The sequence below is a fragment of the Camelus bactrianus genome, chromosome 15 (assembly GCF_048773025.1).
Source record: "Camelus bactrianus isolate YW-2024 breed Bactrian camel chromosome 15, ASM4877302v1, whole genome shotgun sequence".
NCBI classification, from domain to species: domain Eukaryota; kingdom Metazoa; phylum Chordata; class Mammalia; order Artiodactyla; family Camelidae; genus Camelus; species Camelus bactrianus.
In genome coordinates, this window is record NC_133553.1 from 21,303,426 (window position 1) to 21,319,834 (window position 16,409).

Genomic DNA, 16,409 nt, shown 5'->3' on the forward strand with positions numbered 1-16,409 from the left:
TTATTGCAAAACTAGCAGTTTATTGGGTTGACAAAGAGAACATTCAATTAAGTAGATTTTCAGAACACAATGAAATCATTTTAGTTGTGAAATGTGGACATAAAAAGTAATCATTTAGAAACATCCAAGAAGCATTTGAAGACTGGATGACAAGATGCAGCCCCTTTCACTCAAGCCCAGACGGAGGGTCCCGGGGTGTCACAGAAGTGCAGAGGCATGGGCAGATTTGCATCCATCCCAGGTCTCTCTGCCCCACTCCAAAGTCCAGACTCTTTCCACAACACCAGGCTTCTAGAAGAAGGCCACTCACAGATTGATTTATCCAGAAAACAAGATAACCACCAACATTCATCCATCACTGTCCTGCCACTGTGGGTACAGAGGGAAATTCAAAAGTGGTGCTAGGTCTTCAGGGCCTCCAAGTCTCCAAATGGGGGCATTCTCTGCCTGGTCTTAGATTCCAGGGAAAGGCTTGGGCATCTCAAGGTACATCAAGATGGGAGGAGGAGACACAGAGATAGTCCATTGCTCAGCCATGGAGCCACCATGCCCGAGGGAAGAATTCTTGAAGAAAATCAGAAGTGTATCACTTCTCTTGGTGTAGTCCAGCAGCTTCCAGCTTCCACTCCTTCCTGTTAAACATAGTGATTGTCACCCCAAGATTCTAATAGGCCACCCCAGAGAATGCCGGGGCAGGCACCTTCTGACAAGGCTCTGATTATCACTGGTGGTCACACCCTTGTGGAATCCTCTCTTGTGTTTGGGATGGCCTTGGTGGCTTGCTTCTAACAAGCAGACTATGGCAAGATGATGTGGGATGTCATGTCCAAGATTAGCTGTAAAATCCTGTGACTTCCGTCTGGCTTGTCGTTTGTCACTGGCTCTTCTTGGGTGTTTGCTCTAAACAAGCAAGTTGTCATGCTGTAAACTGCCCTTGGGACAGGCTCATGTGACTCAGAACTGAGCTTTCTCAGTCTACCAACATTTAACGACTTGAGCCCTGCCAATACCTATATGAGTGGCCTTGGAAACGGAAGCTGTGTGTGTGGGGAAATCTGTTATGCAGCAACAGATAACTAATGCAAGAATATAAAAGAAGAAGAAAATTCAGCTAGCACAGGGTCTAGTGCACTTTCCACTACACCATGTGACTTCTGGCCAATAAGGTTCTTCCATCTGGAGGCCAGGGGAACAGCTCGTCCATGGCATGAAATCCTGGCATCTTAGCTCAGCAGTAACATCCCCCTATGGCCTGACAGTGACCTTGGCCCCCCTCTCTGCAGCCTCTGCTTCTGCCTCAGGCACACCTTATCCCAGGACTTTCATGGTATCTTCTCTTGGACACACTCTTCCGTCTTGACCTGCTAATATTCTGTGAAGACATCAAGGCTAAATGCTTTCCTTGTTTCATGTCCTGGTTAGAAAGATTCTTTTTCTTCTCTGGAGCTTCCAAATGTATTTTAGGCATATCTCTATCTCCCCTGCTTTTTGCCAAGGATGACTCTAAAGGATGAAGTGGCAAACAAAATTCCCTGCTTGCTTTTAGTTGGTTTATATTTTATAATTGGAGTTTCTATAGCTGACTTGATGGTAGTATTACTTTATGTAAATCTTTCATGACTCAACTGAATCATAAATTCTAAGGACAGACATATGGTCTTAGTAATCACGGTGACATTTGTAATAACAAAGTCCCACAGCACAGTAACTGTCTATTATAGACTGAATTGTGTCTCTCCTCACCCCCAGATTCATTTGTTGAAGGCCTAGCCTTCCATGTGACTGCATTTGGAGATAAAGCCAGTTAGGAGGTAATTACGGTTAAATGAGGGCTTAAGAATGAGGCCCTAATCCAATAGGGTTAGTTACCCCTATAAGAAGACAGATGAGCTCATTTTCTGCAGAGAAGACACCAGGGGAAGGAGTCTGAATTTGATGCTATGGCACTAGGGAGGCAGTGTGGACTCCAGAGCAGAGGAGGAACAGAGATGCCTGGAGGTGGTGAAAAAATCTCCAGGAGTGTATTCACTGAGAAGAGGCCATATGAGGACACAGTGAGAAGGTTGTCACCTGCAAGGCAAGGAGAGAGGTCTCAGAAGAAACCAACCCTACAAACACCTTGATCTTGGATTTCCAGCCTCTAAAACTGTGAGAACATAAATTCCTGTTGTTTAAGCTCGCCAGTCAGGGGTATTTTGTTATGGCTGCCTGAGCTGACTAATACACTGTCTTTTAAAAGAACTCAGCCACCACCACTTCCTCTGGGTTTGAATTCTCTCCAGCCTGTACAAGCCAACAACAGTGACTTACCTTTGCTGCACCTTGGTTTTTCTCCCCTGTAAATGGGATTAATCCTGTGTATCATTCACTGCCACCACGAAGAAAATGGGAAGTAGGGTTTGCTAAGTGCTTGTCATAATCTAAATGCGGAAAAGAAATACTGCTAATTTCCTTCTTTCTTTTCTCCCCTCCTCTGGGAAAAGACAGGATCAGTAACGGGGCTTGACCAGCCATCTGGAGCCTGAGGCAAAAGGAACATAATCAGAAATACTGAGTTACTCTTTATTTAAAATCTGTATATAGTTTTCATCATGGGTTTTTTGTTTTGTTTTGTTTTTTACTTATTGCATTAAAATATTATTTCCCTTGACTTCTGAGGGTTTGGTTCCCCTTTAAACTTTGTGCCTAAGGTAAGCACTTTATTTCCCTTCCCTAGTTTGGGCCCTGGCTATGTAACGCATCAAGAAAGCCTCCCTTGGGATCTGCAGATACACACTACTGTATATAAAATAGATAAGCAACAAGGTCCTCCTGTATAGCGCAGGGAACTATATTCAATATCTCATAATAGCCTGTAATGAAAAGGAATATGAAAAGGAATATATATATCTATGTATAACTGAATCACTATGCTGTACACCAGAAATTAACACGACATTGTAGATCGACTATACTTCAATTTAAAAAAGCAAAAGTAAAGGGAGAAGGGAAAAAAACCTCCTCTGGCTTAAGCAGAAAGCCTGAAGTATCTTCTTGAATATGCTTGTCTCTGAAATGGCCCCGTACCTGCACGCTGTGTCTAGAACACTGTGGTCTACAATGAGGGCTGATTCTCTCTCACCATCTGGGGACTTAGGGCTTCTTATAAGCATTAGGCTAAATTATTTTTTTTCCCCTGAGATGACCTAGGAAGGGCCCTGGTCGGAGGGGAGATGATGAGCTAAGGAAAGAGTTTTCAAAATATGCTCTTGGGCCAGCTTTGCCTGTGTTTCCTCCAGAAAGTTTAGTGAACTCTGAAAAGAGGGAAGTGGGAGAGACCCTTGGTCTGCCCTGGTGAAACTCTGTGGCTCCTGATGGATCCCAAATTCCCGGCGGGGCATCCCAGCAGTGTCTGTCTCATACTAAGAGAAGCGGTGGTGGTGCTGGCGGTTCAGGCGCCCTCCGTATCCACAGTGGGGAGGCTCCAGGAACCCCCCTGCTCCCTGTCAGATTCCAAAGTCCACAGATGCTCAAGCCCCTTACGTAAACATTTTTCATTTGCATATAACCTATGTACATCCTCCCATATACTTTGAATCATCTGCAGATTACTTATAATACCTAACACAATGTAAATGCTGTGGAAATAGTTGCTGATGAAGGCAAATTCAAGTTTTGCTTCTTGGAACTTTCAGGAATTTTTTCTCTCAAATACTTTTGATCTGTGGTTGGTTGACTCCATGGATGTGGAACCCTCGGATATGGAGTGCTGACCGCACTGCGGTCAGGGCTAACCCTCACTGTGCCTACACGTCCACAGTCCTCACGACAACTCTATAAGGTCTGTGCTATGCCGGTGCCATTTTAAAGAACCAGAAACAAAGGTTTCAGGATATTCTGTAATTGCCCTAAGGTCACAGAGCCACGGAACCCCGGGGTAAGTGCTCAATAGACATTTTCTCAACCTCTCGGATGATGGCTAGTTGACTTTTGTGTTTAACTGTTCTCTAGATGCGGTTCCTGAGGCTGTCAGGGGTCAAGCTCTGTGGTCACTGAGCAACTGTGTGGTTTGGAAAGCGGCTTACTTCCCTGGAGCAAAATACTCTAAAAGTCGTATTTGTTAGCAAGCTCTCTTATTATGCAGATGAAGAGAAGGAAGCCCGGGCCTTGATGCATACCTCATATTTAGAACCAAGGACTTCATTTCTTCAACCTTCCTTCAGTTTACACATCCAAGATCTTACACCACCGCTCAGGTCCACATGGACAGCAGGACACATTTTCTAAAGCACTGGGTTAATTGCTAGGAGCTAGCCATCTGGCGGAAAGCAAGCCAGTGAGTCGCCATGATGCATGTGCTCTGCTCTAAGCCCACCGGGGGATCCAGGGCTCATGAGGCAGAAGCTACTATTCTATAGATGTTGCCTTTTTGTTTAGAGATGCTTTCCTGATTTGCAACTGTCAGATGAAACCATCAAATGAAATGCTATGCAGGAAGCCCCAACGTAGGACCCTCAAACTGTTTTAAATTTAAAACGATCTGCGGAAGGAAACAGAGAGAAGACAGAGAATGAGGAGGAAAGGGGACCAAAGGAGCAAGGATGCAGCAGCAGTGGGGCCGTGTGGGAAGGACACAATGTCACACAGCGAACACGGGCTTTGCTATCAGAAGTACTGGGTTTGCGCTGAGTAGTGATTTCCCTTCCTTGAGCCTCAGCTTCTTCCACTGAGGCTAGTCATGGAACCTCCTTTATGGCCCTGTTGTGGGGATTAAATGGGACACAATACATAAGAATGCTTTGCAAATTGGCAAACCTACTGCACCTACGAACTCTTAATAGACCTTAATCTGAGCAGTCAGGGCCATCCGAGGCCATGTTGCTAATTGGCCAAGTCAGGGCCCAAATGGGACGAAAACTCAATGCATCGTTGTTCAGACACTAGTTTACTGCTGACAAGCTTGTTTTTCTCAAACTGAAGGTTAGCTTTTAAAAGCTGAAGAGGGACGTAAATGATCATTCGATCCAGCCAATTCCCTTTGTAAGGAAGGTACTGGTACCTCCACTCCATGAAAGGCAAGGGATCGAAGTGCCATGGGGGGCCCTAAATGGGGCCAATGGGGGGCCTAAAGCTCACGAGACAGAGCGGTGGGACCCCTTCCACGAGGTCTATGTGCCACGTATGGAAACACATACAAGATTTTCCAGAACACCCTTCAGACTGAACTCATTTTTACAGGAACCTAGCACTCTAAGTAACCTGTAAGTTTGTAGCACGTCCTAGACTAGCTGGATCATTTTACCCATTTTCATTTCTGTTCGTTAGCTGCTCAGGAATACCCGACAGCATGGCAGACACTTGGCCGTACCCAGAAAATTCCCATATGTTAGGTTTCCCACTCTCCTCTAAGAGCAAGAACAATGAAAATTCTCCTGTATTCATTTCACTTGTAAGCACTCAACAACTCTTTTCCTGTATGGGAGGATGAGCTACAACACCAGGGCCTGGGGGGGAAAAAAACTGGTTCCAACGTGGCTATTGCTGCTGCATTTATACGCTAAACTTTGACTGGTGGACCATTTAGCCAAAGAGAAAAACATAGCCCCTACATAGCCAAGGTCAAACAAACACACAAACCCAAAGTCACCTTTTTAATAGCCACTGCTAGAAATCACATTATACAGAAACAACTACTTTTCAAGCCCCAGCTGTTTGGGAAAAAAAAAAGATTGAGAAAAGAAATCACTGTTACAGAAGGATTTTAAGTGGGCCATTCAAGCCAGAGGTTTAGACATGTAAAACAGTATGACTGGCAACATGACGCAGTGAATATTATATAGTTTCAGAGGAAATTCATCCCCCTGCCCCCTTTCTCCTCAACACACACAGGCATATACTCACCAACACACACGTGAGCAGCACGGCCACTGAGCAGTGAGCGACTGTGGAAAAAGTGGATTCGTTTCTCCGGGTCCTAGTTCTTTCATCTGCAAAGTGGGGGTAATAATAACTATTTTGATAAGTTGTATAAGAACCAGAGAGAAAGAAAGTGCTGGTGTAGCACTCAAAAGACACGATTAATGTTTTACAATTTTTAAAGTTAGTAACAGAGAATGATGGAGCAATTTATGACATGAAGCTTGGAAGCGGGCCACAGGCCATGTCCCCACCGGAAATGCATCTCTCCATCATGAGGGTGTGTGAATCTTAGGATCACAGTGAACTTAGCCAAATGCATCTCTGGTGGCTGCAGCACCCTCTCCCCTGGATCTCCCTCTTCCTCCTTACACACAGGAAGGACAGAAAGTCTTTCTGGAGTCAACACAGAGGAGTCATTAGAAGTACTTATCTTCTTGGTGACTTTTACTGACTCTGATGTTAAGAAATCTGTAGATTCTCTTATCAGAGCAGCTGGATTGCAACTCATGCGTTAACACCACAGACCACCTCATCACTGACCAAGCACACCCATACCTCCTGGATGCTAACTATACCATTTAAAACCTGAGGCAGCCATAAAGCCAAATAAGAGAACTGGGAAACATGACTTAAGCTGAAAATTGTTGAGCGACGTGGAGGGGACACCTTGGAAAAGAGTAATTTCAGGGAAAAAGAGAGGCATCAAATATCAAGGAGGGTCTAACCCAAGTCTTAGGCATAGAGGTGGAAGTCTGGAGTCCACAGAATGGTGAACAGCTCGTGGGCATGTAACCAAGAAGACTGGGAGGTGAAGTCCTTGGGAAGTTCTTGAATTCTAGCCCCCAACGTTCCATGTATGGTCTAGGAGATTGGGTTTTGCACAACTCTAAGGGTGCCATTCACAACGACCTCACTGGGGAATGGAATGTTCTGGACATGTGTGGTCCGCAGCCTGCACATCAACATGCGGTGACATTGTCTACAATTTGTCCTAGAAGGTTGTCACAGAGTTTTGAGCCTAGGTATGACTTGCTGTAAAAGTTGTTTAAGAAAGATGAATGTCATCACCTGTGGTATTTATCAGTCTTCAAATGACGCAGTGGAGGCTTAGGAACTGTTCTCCAAAACCGTTTATTTGATTAACCAATACAGTGCTTAGCTTAGGGCTTCACACTTAGAGGTATGTTTGTATGTTTGCTAAATGAATGAACTAATGAGTGATGAAGTGGTTTAAACAGCAGTTAAATACATTACAAGATAGAGAATGTTCTGGAAAGCATATACAGCAGGCTAGTGATGTATGGCACCTGGATCTGACTGTCCTACAGAGTGGACTGGTTAATATTTCCATGTAATTATATTATCCTTATTTATTTTTACTTTTAAATTTTTTTGGGGGGAGGTAATTAGTTTCATTTATTTATTTATTCTTTTAATGGAGGTACTGGGGATTGAAACCAGGACCTTGTGCATGCTAAGCACACACTCTACCACTGAGCTCTAGCCTCCCCTCCTATAATCCTTATTTCAATTGCCATATAATCTTTTATCATAGCTACATAATTATATTTAACCATGCCTACAGCTGTATATTTAACAACTCCCATACATTTTGTTGGTACTGTAAGCATCTTATCTATTATTATTATTATTATTACTACTACATGTTGGATTGCTTTCTGTGAACATATTCCAATAATAATAATAACTTTATGTTATATGCAAGACATTGTGCAAGTTGCTTTATAAAGGTATCTACAAAATTTTCATGTGTTAGTTAAAATTCAGATTAGAATTCCACTTTATAATTAAGATATTCTAAATTCATCTAGTCTTATAGCTAAAAAGTGAATGAATAAAGATTCCCACACATGTCTTCCAACTACATGTGTTTTTCAATCTGAGATGAATTATTGTCAATACACATAAAAATGTTTAAGACACTTGGTATAAATTATGTAATTTATCCTGCCCTACAGTAGTTTTCAAAGGTCAAAAGTGGGTAGAACTGTGGCCAATGTGTGATTCATCGGAAGTAATGAATGTATTGTCAATTGTGTATGAGCATCAGTTACACATCACTGTATGCTTGCAATTTTCCTCATCTCTCTAGGCGATGGCTCTCTCTTCCCGGAAGCCCACTGATATTTACTCCGTGTGACCTCCAGTGTGATCCTTCTAAAACCCCACTCAGCTGTGCCACCTTCCCTATTATTTTCTGACTCACAGAACTTTTTCAAGATCCACAAAGACAGGAAATACATTTCTTAAAATCATTGTCTCTCTATACTCAGTGTCTGGTGCCTAGTAGGTTTTAATATTATTTGCTGCTGATTAATTCAAGGTGAACAAAAAAAAAAAATCACACTTTCTGGGAAAGCTCCCTGAAGCCCAGGAAAAGCTGTTTCTTCCTCTAGGCTCCCCTGATGCCTTGATATCTAATTGCCACACTGTTACACAATGAAATGATGTATTTCCACGTGTTTCTCTGAAGCTGGACTCTCAGCTCCTGGGTGGCAGAGACCAAATCTGACTCATACTTGAATCCTTAACACCCAGCACAGGGCCCGGCTTATAGTAAACCTTCGTAGATTTCCTGGAATTGAAAAAATATAATTCTAAAGCAATCACGTGAGCTGAGCAGGGCGGGTGTTAGTCTTCTCATCTTACAGTTGAAGAAAGGGGACGTAGGGAGGAAAAACAAAACGTCTTGACTCAACTTTCATTTGAAATCAGAGGCCCAGATGGGGCTGGAACAAGGCCTCCCTGCCCCTAGTTATAAGGTTGGTGGCCACTGAACAGAGGAGCCTGGCACTTTCTTTCTGATCCAGCAGCAGAGGCTGCCTCAGGTCTGTTCCTGAGACGGGCACCAGCACAGGAGCCTTCATGGGACAAGACGGATTAAGGGATCCTGCTCAGCAGTCACGGCGATGGCCTGAGGGGACAGATGAGTTCCCTGAAGGTCAGGGACTGAGTCCTAGGCAGCTTTGCAAGAAATTGGATGGTGAGATGTGCCAGGAGGCATGAGACCACTTCTCCACCTTCTTTTCCAATTCTGCGGCACTGTGGTAGCCGGCTGAACGGTCCAGGTCCTCTCTGGCCAACCTCCCAGGAACTCATGATCACTAGAGTAACTTGTTTGTGCATCATTATAAACTGTAAATATGCTCGAGTGGACATAATTATACAGAGCTCTCTTTTTTACTCAGAAGTGCCCTACTTTGGGCAATAAATTATATGGTCCCTTTCTCTCCCCCACTGGAAAATATGCATACATGCATGTAAAAGCTCAGAGGCCCTCAAGAGTCTTCTAACCCCTCTTTCCCAGTCTCCCAGTCTCTGGGCTTTTTTTTTTTTTTTTTTTTTTTTTTTTTTTTCAGTTTAACCCCCAACCAGCTGGCTTGATTTACCAGGATACATTAAGTTAAGGCCTCTTCCTGAGTTCAAGCCCCTTTCCTGGTATGTTTCTGCCTAATCCAGGGGACCAGCACCTCCTGGGGAAGCTGAGAATAACCAGAGCAGAACGGTGGCCCCCACATTCTCAGTACTGAAAGTCTTTATGGTCCACGTGTGTGTTGGGAAGCGGGCGCTGAGGGAGGAGCACTCTGGCTGGGGGCCTGGAGCCTTGAAGGAGGTGTGGGTGCTGGGGTGTCTTTCAATGGGCCAAGGCCCTCTGGGCGCGTTGAATTAGTGAGTCAATTTGGTCTGAGTTAAAAAGTGTCTTCAGTTGGTCTTCTGCAGAAACGACTCACAGCGTTGGTGAGGGGCGGGACCCGGAGGGTGACACCAACAAAAAGCAAGCAATCGATTTCTTTTTAAATGAGGGGAGGAGAATGTTGGGAAAAGATAATGAAACTAATTTTTGAAACTCATTGCGGCACCACAGATGCGAGCGTATTCTCCACAGAGAGCTACTCGCTGAGTGCAGCATCTGAGCAGCGGTGCCTTGATGCTCAGAGGATGTCTGGCTTTCTGGGGAAAAGTGTCAGGAAGATGAACTGGGAAGCAAGGAGTATATTAGGCACCGCTGGAGCTGCTTGGGTACTTGTGGCCCGGCGACTCCTGCCCAGCCGCCTGCAGCAGGGCGCGCAGTCCGACCTGCGGCGGCGCCGGGACTCTCCTTCCCCGCGGCGGGTGCGCTCCCTCCCAGACCCGGGCCATGGATGGATGCTGCACTTTGTTTACATCGCCCCGGCCCAGCCAGCGAGCGGGGAGGCTAGCGCCCGCGCCCCGGGCCGGGAGCTGCAGCGGCAGTGGCAGGGGCCCGCGGGCGCAGGGAGCCGCCCGGGGACTGGCAGCGGCAAGGCTGATTGATGGGCCCCGGGTTCAATGAGGGGGGCCCGGGCCGGGGCGGGGCGGGGCCGGCTCTGGGCTGAGCCAGTCGCTGGTGCCGCGGAGCCGGGGAAAGGGGGGCGGAGGCTCCGTAGAAATATGTCGGTGACATTGAATGGGGAGACCGAGCGGGAGCGAGGCGCGCGCGCGCACACACGGCCCGGCTCGCTCCGAGATCCCCGGCCACGTAAGTAACTATTAATACCGCCTCGCCGAGAGATGCGGGCGTGCTGAGCTCGGGGATTGGCCTCGGGCACCGTCGGCCGTCCCCTTCAATTTTAAATACACATTCCTCTTACCTCCGAGTGGGGGAAGAAAAAAAATAAAAGAAGAAGAAGAAACGCCGTCAATCTTCTCCAAAACAACCCCCGCCTGGCAATTTGGGTTTAGGGTAGGGGGAGTCGGAGTGGTTGCAAATTATTCCAAGGCAAGATCCAGTTATCGAGCGAGAAAGGAACGGCGCGGGTTGACTCGGCTGGGGGTGCAATCCCTTCCAGCGCCGGCAGGACCCCCCGGAAGCTTGCGCCGGGGAAATCGGAGACCATTGATCTACCCTCGTCCCTGCACGCACTTCTCTCTTTATTCGGAGGACAATCTGGAGCGCGAGCGAGCGGCGACGGCATGAGCCCCTGCTGACCTCCGCCCGGAGGGCCAAGCCCTGGGCTTTGTCGCGGTACCTGCGCCCGGCCAGCAACTCCGTGCCCAGCTTTTGCAGTCTTTTGTTGGCAGCGCTGACCGCTCTAAGTTAAATGCTCCCTTGCTATTTTTTTTTTTTTTTTTGTCTGTTTGTTTAAATTTTGGAGAGCTCTTGCGATCTTGGAAAAGCCTCAGACGCCATCTACAGTTTAAACGTAGGTAACTACTTTCTCCGGCACCCCCCCTTCCACGCCCCCCACCCTTTCCACCAAAAAAGGGGGTGCAGCGCGGATTCTGTCTGCGGTGCGGCGCGAGCCGGTACCCGTGCTTATTTCCTTTTTCTTTTTGTTTGGTTTCTAACGCGCTGAGACCAGGCAGCCGCCGTGCGCTCCCCGGAGACTGCACACAAACTACGGCAGGGCTCCTCCGCCCCGTCTGCGATTGGGAAACCTGCGTGGGGATCGCTTCGGGAGACCCGGCGCTGCAGCTCCCCACCTTAGCAATCTGGTTACTCGTCTAGATCCACGTTGGAAAAAGGGAAAGAGAGAGAGAAACTAAAAGTACGAAGATTCAGCAAATCGCTGGCTGCTTTGGGGCAACAAAAGGACCCGAGTTGCTGCCGACCGAGGACCCCCGGGAGCCGGGCTCGGAGCAGACAAGGTGCCCGGCGGCGCCCGTTTGAGGGCTTCTAACTCTTTCTCCACGTAGCCCCCTTCCCGTTCCCTCCCCTCTCGTTCCCTTTTAAAATCCGTGACCCGGAGGCGCCTGCAGCCGCACTCGCCAGCGACTCGTCTCTCCAGCGGGTTTTTTTGTTTGGCGAGTGCGATCCTCACACTCATGAACATACACAGGTCTACCCCCATCACAATAGCAAGATATGGGAGATCGCGGAACAAAACCCAGGATTTCGAAGAGTTGTCGTCTATAAGATCCGCCGAACCCAGCCAGAGTTTCAGCCCGAACCTCGGCTCCCCGAGCCCGCCTGAGACTCCGAACTTGTCGCATTGCGTTTCTTGCATCGGGAAATACTTATTGTTGGAACCTCTGGAGGGAGACCACGTTTTTCGTGCCGTGCATCTGCACAGTGGAGAGGAGCTGGTGTGCAAGGTAAAGAGCCCGGGCTTGGCTTTTGCTTTTTTGTCCTTTAAAAAGCTCCGCGGCCTTTCGGAGGGGGCCGGAGGGGGCGGAAGGTCGCCCAGCCCTGCAGTCGGGGGGGAGGGAGATTCGCGGGGTAATTAGCCTTGGTCTCGTTAAATGGGGTTATTTATTTATTTGTTCATGTTCGACTAGTTGCGAAGTTTTTAGAGCGTTGCAGACAATGGGACGGGCTGCGGCGGGGGCGTTTTGGGGAGAGCCCGCGGCGGGGAGGGCGGCGGGACTGCGCTGGGGCCACGGCCACGCGTGCTCCCGGAGGCTCGTGGAGCGCCTGTGCGCGCCGCGGGGTCGCGCTGCCAGCGGGGGTCTCCCTCGGTCTAGCCCCCTCCCCTGCCAACATCGAGGAGGGAATCCCCCGCTAATTTTAAGGCACTGATGACTGGGTTCCTTTTGCAGCCATTGTTCCTAGCAGCGTGCAGGTGTTGAACCTTTGTTCCGTAAGTGTTCTTTAAAGGAGACACACAAAGGTGTCCCCTCTGGCTGAGCCCAGGGGCCCAGCGCGGGGAAGGAGTTTACAAAGAGCTTTCTTCAGCCCGGAGCCTTGAAAGGAGGGCTGGGGGTGGAAATCAAAGCCGCCGGCGCACCTTTGGGTGTAGGAAATAGTGAATCCTTTGGGTCGTTTGCTCTTGTCTCGGTTTCTTATCTCCAGACCTTCGTGCTTGAAACCCCCTCACCGCCCCCTCCGCACACGCACACCTTTGCTAATGCGGTTTAGAGGCCAGAATTTGGAGCCTCGGGGGTGTTGGGGGGGGATCCACAGTGCTGATCCAGAAATGGGCACTTCAGTTTCCTTTTCGTCTTTGACCCTGAACAGGGACTGGTTTGTGTCTGTGTTGAGTGTGTCTGTGTGTCTTTGTGTGCGTGCGCCCACAGGACTCCGGATTAGGGGATGAGCCGGGGAATAGTTGCAAATAAATAAAATAAATTAATTAATTAAAAATACATACATACATACATACATACGGTAGAGCATACCCAGGAATTGGACATAGATCAAGAATTCATTGTCACTTAATTTTAGATTTGCACGCAGTTGGGTTTTTTTGGGGGGGGGGTGCTGGGAGAGGAGGTGGTAAGGAGTGTGGACTCCTGCTGTCTTTGGAATGGGCACTCTGCACAGCCATGCTCCAAATAATGCATCACACTTTCACCATCAACCCCAGACTGCTTTGTGAACTTGCTTTCTTTCATAGAGGACTGGAGTATTGCACTGTGAAAAATGGATTTTGTGAAGGTCTCCAAGGTTTTGCAATTGTTCAGTTCAGACCTCAGGGGAGAATCAGAGACTCTGTAAATATTGCTCTCTGCTTGTACTGAGCATTTGATATTTTGCATCTTCTCCAAGTTATTGAGACTCAGAGCAGCTCTTCCCAGTTAACTAAAATTCAGTAGGCTATTCAGAGCCAGACTAAATTCTCAGAAGACCTACAATGTTGTACAATAGGGTAGTCATCCTTTGAAATGAATGAATTCCACAGAACTGCCACTCTCATATGAAATAGCCACAGTCACCCAGCAGTGAGTGTTTTCACTCTTTTTGCTCAACTTCAGTGCCGCATTTTAATATTTTTCAAAGGCTGGAGACGCTTTTAAGTAAAGGAACTCTGCCGCCAAATTCTGCAGGAGCATCTCGCCCGTTATTTCTTTGTTTAAAGGCAGAGGTGACTCTGGCCCCTGCCGTTTCTTTCTCCCTTTAGATTTTTCAAGACATATTTAACTTTGGGTTGACCTTACAGTGTCATTAGTAGACTTGCTCTCTGGCCTGAAACTGTACTTAAATCTGCTGGTTTAGTTATTGTAGAGATTGAATCAGCCCCTCACCAATTACTGTGTGGCTGCAAGTGGATTTAAGTGCAGTATCATTGTTGTGCTTGACAGAGGTCATCCCTTTAAGACAGAGCAGCTTCTGTTTCCCTGCCTTTTTACCAGAGGTGATGTGGGAGGCTTCTTATGCAAGCAATAGTTGTATACATCCCTGGAAGCTCCCAGCGGTTTTATAAGGCTTCTTCTATGAACTACTCTCAAATAGACACTGTGGACCTAGTTTACTGCAAGACTCAGTGCAATCTGCACATAGTATCCAGTTTCTTTTGAAGTCTTGGAATATAGAGTTCCTATCTCCTGCCTCTGTGTTGACCCAAGGAAAAAGTCTGCAAAAACAGATCCAATGCAAAGATGCCATGTACAGAGAACTGTAGAGAATTCTAGAGGACACTATTTTGGAGGAGAGAGACTGGACAGTCATTTAACCCAAATAATCAAGCCTGTTTATTGTCTCCATGTGCCTACTATAATCTAGGCAAACGAAGGAAGGGGGCTTTAGAGGGCTCTTGATTTATCGTTTTCATGGAAATGCTTGTGGCTACTGTGCAGATTGACGTAATTACTATCTTGGCAAAATGGGCATTTTTTTTTTTTTTTTTGCAAATGCTATTAATGATGGCCTAATCTCACTGCCTTATCTGAACTGTCACATTATATAACATGGCTCTAAATTAAACATTAAAAAAAGCAGTCAACCAGGCTTATGGCTTGATTTTGCACTTGAAGTTGATACTTTAAATACCAATCCAAGCCCATAAATGCCTGTTATAGCTACTAATAAAAGTTTGGTTCCTACCCATTTGGGAAAACGTAAGTACTTGCTTTATTTTTCATGCTCTGTCCACCATCTTGGAATTTGATCTCATCTACAAAGGGTAAGGCTACATTTTGAAGCTGCCATGAATATGTTTGATTTTTTTTTCTTTAAATTTCAGTATCCATCCAGTTTTTCAGCAGTGGGATAGGATAATAGACTAAAGGTGCTGAGCAAAAAAAAAAAAAAAATCACCTTTTATTTATTTAAAAAATGCAGCTTGAAACAGGAAGTATGTTATAAATAATCCTAACTCCATGAGCATTGGCGACAGAGCCTGCCGTCTGGTGCTTCAGAACACAACATCCCCGTTATGTAACGCAAAGTATTTACAGTAGCCACTGCAAAGCGTTTATAACTCTGAAATTTTTGAGGCTTTCCTGGGTTTCTGCTGCCTGCAGTCTGGGTGTTAAAGTTGACTCAGGCATTTCAGATTCCAAATTGAACGGACCTCTGAGGTCACTGCTTCCAGGTCATCATTTGACAGTATCAGGGGTGTGATTTGTGGTTTCTGGAGACATTGAAGAATTCATTCTTAAATTCTAGGTTATAGTGGCAGCAGCTTGCCGCCTTCCTGAGATGCTTCATGACGATTCATTCACAACGTTCCTTTGCTTCCTTGCCCAGGGTTAGCACCAGACCTCCTGACATTCTTACTAGCCCTGTTTGACTCACCGATTTTTTTGTTTTTGTTTTTTTGAAGCTAAGAGTGACTTAACTCACGGATTTCAAATGGCAGCCTGGGGCCTGGGATGGGTTTTGGAAAGCCTGTGAATCCCCTGAAAACAAATCCAGCCTCGTGCATGCATTTGAGGATGGGCATTGTCAGCTAAGAAGGGACAGACCTTTAATCAGATTTTCGGGGTAGGGGGGGTCTGGACCCCAAACCTGTCAACAGTGCTGTAAATCAACATCTTCACTTTAGGAAGAGGAGGGAAGCCCAGGGATTCTGAGTGTTTTATCCACCTCATCCAGATTGTTGGTAGCCAAGCCAGGATTAGATGCTCAAATTTGATGACTTCTAGGCCAGTATTTCCCCCCACCACAATGCAAAATGCTGGTCAAGGAGAGTATGTTCTAACTAATGAAAAAGAGATTTAAGAAACTAAATGATGGTGAACGGATAACATTCAGTGCCTTGTTGTTAGAGCAGTCCTGGCCTTGGATGCTCTCAGCACAGCACCCCCACCCCCGCCCCGACTCCTGCAGTCACCGAATAGACTCATCGCACCCACATTCCCAGGCAGATAGTAAAACCACATTCCAAACCCAGAGATTTGTATTCCTGGTGTAGTGGAGGGCTTGAAATGATTGACAGCATTTTCTTATAACCTCAAAAAAATCTCTGCAGAATTAATTCCTCTTAGGTCTGTTTCCAGAAGGTACTGAGGGTGGATTTTCTTTCTAAGGAACCCCACAATGAGGTGGCATTTCACCAGCTAACTTTGATTCATAGAAAAATCATTGCATAACTGATTCATTGAGCTAGATATCTTGGAGAGAAGAGAGAAAGGAGTGTGTCTGCCTTCCTCGTAGGAAGGGCTGAGTCCTTTCCCAGCTCTGCCACTGGGGGCCTGATTTGACATGTTGTCTGAGCTTCAGTGTCCACATCTGTGAAATGAAGGTACTGAATTTGGTAACCTGTAGGCAAAGTCTACATATTTAATCTATGAATTGCTAGCATGTTGTGTATTGCTTATAATCCAACTGTGTAGCACAAAATAGGTTGTATATACTTGTATGGTGTGAG

The 16,409-nt window shown here is 46.5% G+C and overlaps 1 protein-coding gene and 1 long non-coding RNA gene across 4 annotated transcripts in view; one reads left to right on the forward strand and one right to left on the reverse strand.

The window, feature by feature from the left end:
• LOC123614627 (uncharacterized) lies at positions 1-10,668 on the reverse strand. 2 transcript variants are annotated; one of them, XR_006722058.2, is made up of 4 exons: positions 10,530-10,668; positions 5,881-5,966; positions 2,311-2,521; positions 1-2,070 (listed from the first exon to the last, which is right to left on the reverse strand). It is a non-coding gene; the product is annotated as an uncharacterized LOC123614627 (long non-coding RNA). The 2 variants fall into 2 exon arrangements; XR_012499220.1 differs by lacking the exon at positions 2,311-2,521.
• TRIB2 (tribbles pseudokinase 2) overlaps positions 10,082-16,409 on the forward strand; it is a 24,635-nt gene continuing 18,307 nt past the window's right edge. The window contains exons 1-2 of one of the 2 annotated variants that reach the window (XM_074341681.1): positions 10,082-11,081; positions 11,241-11,973. In XM_074341681.1, the coding sequence (XP_074197782.1) occupies positions 11,704-11,973 (270 nt within the window). In that variant the 5' untranslated portion in view covers positions 10,082-11,081; positions 11,241-11,703. The remainder of the gene's footprint in view (positions 11,082-11,240; positions 11,974-16,409) is intronic. The other variant, XM_074341682.1, reaches the window with a different exon arrangement.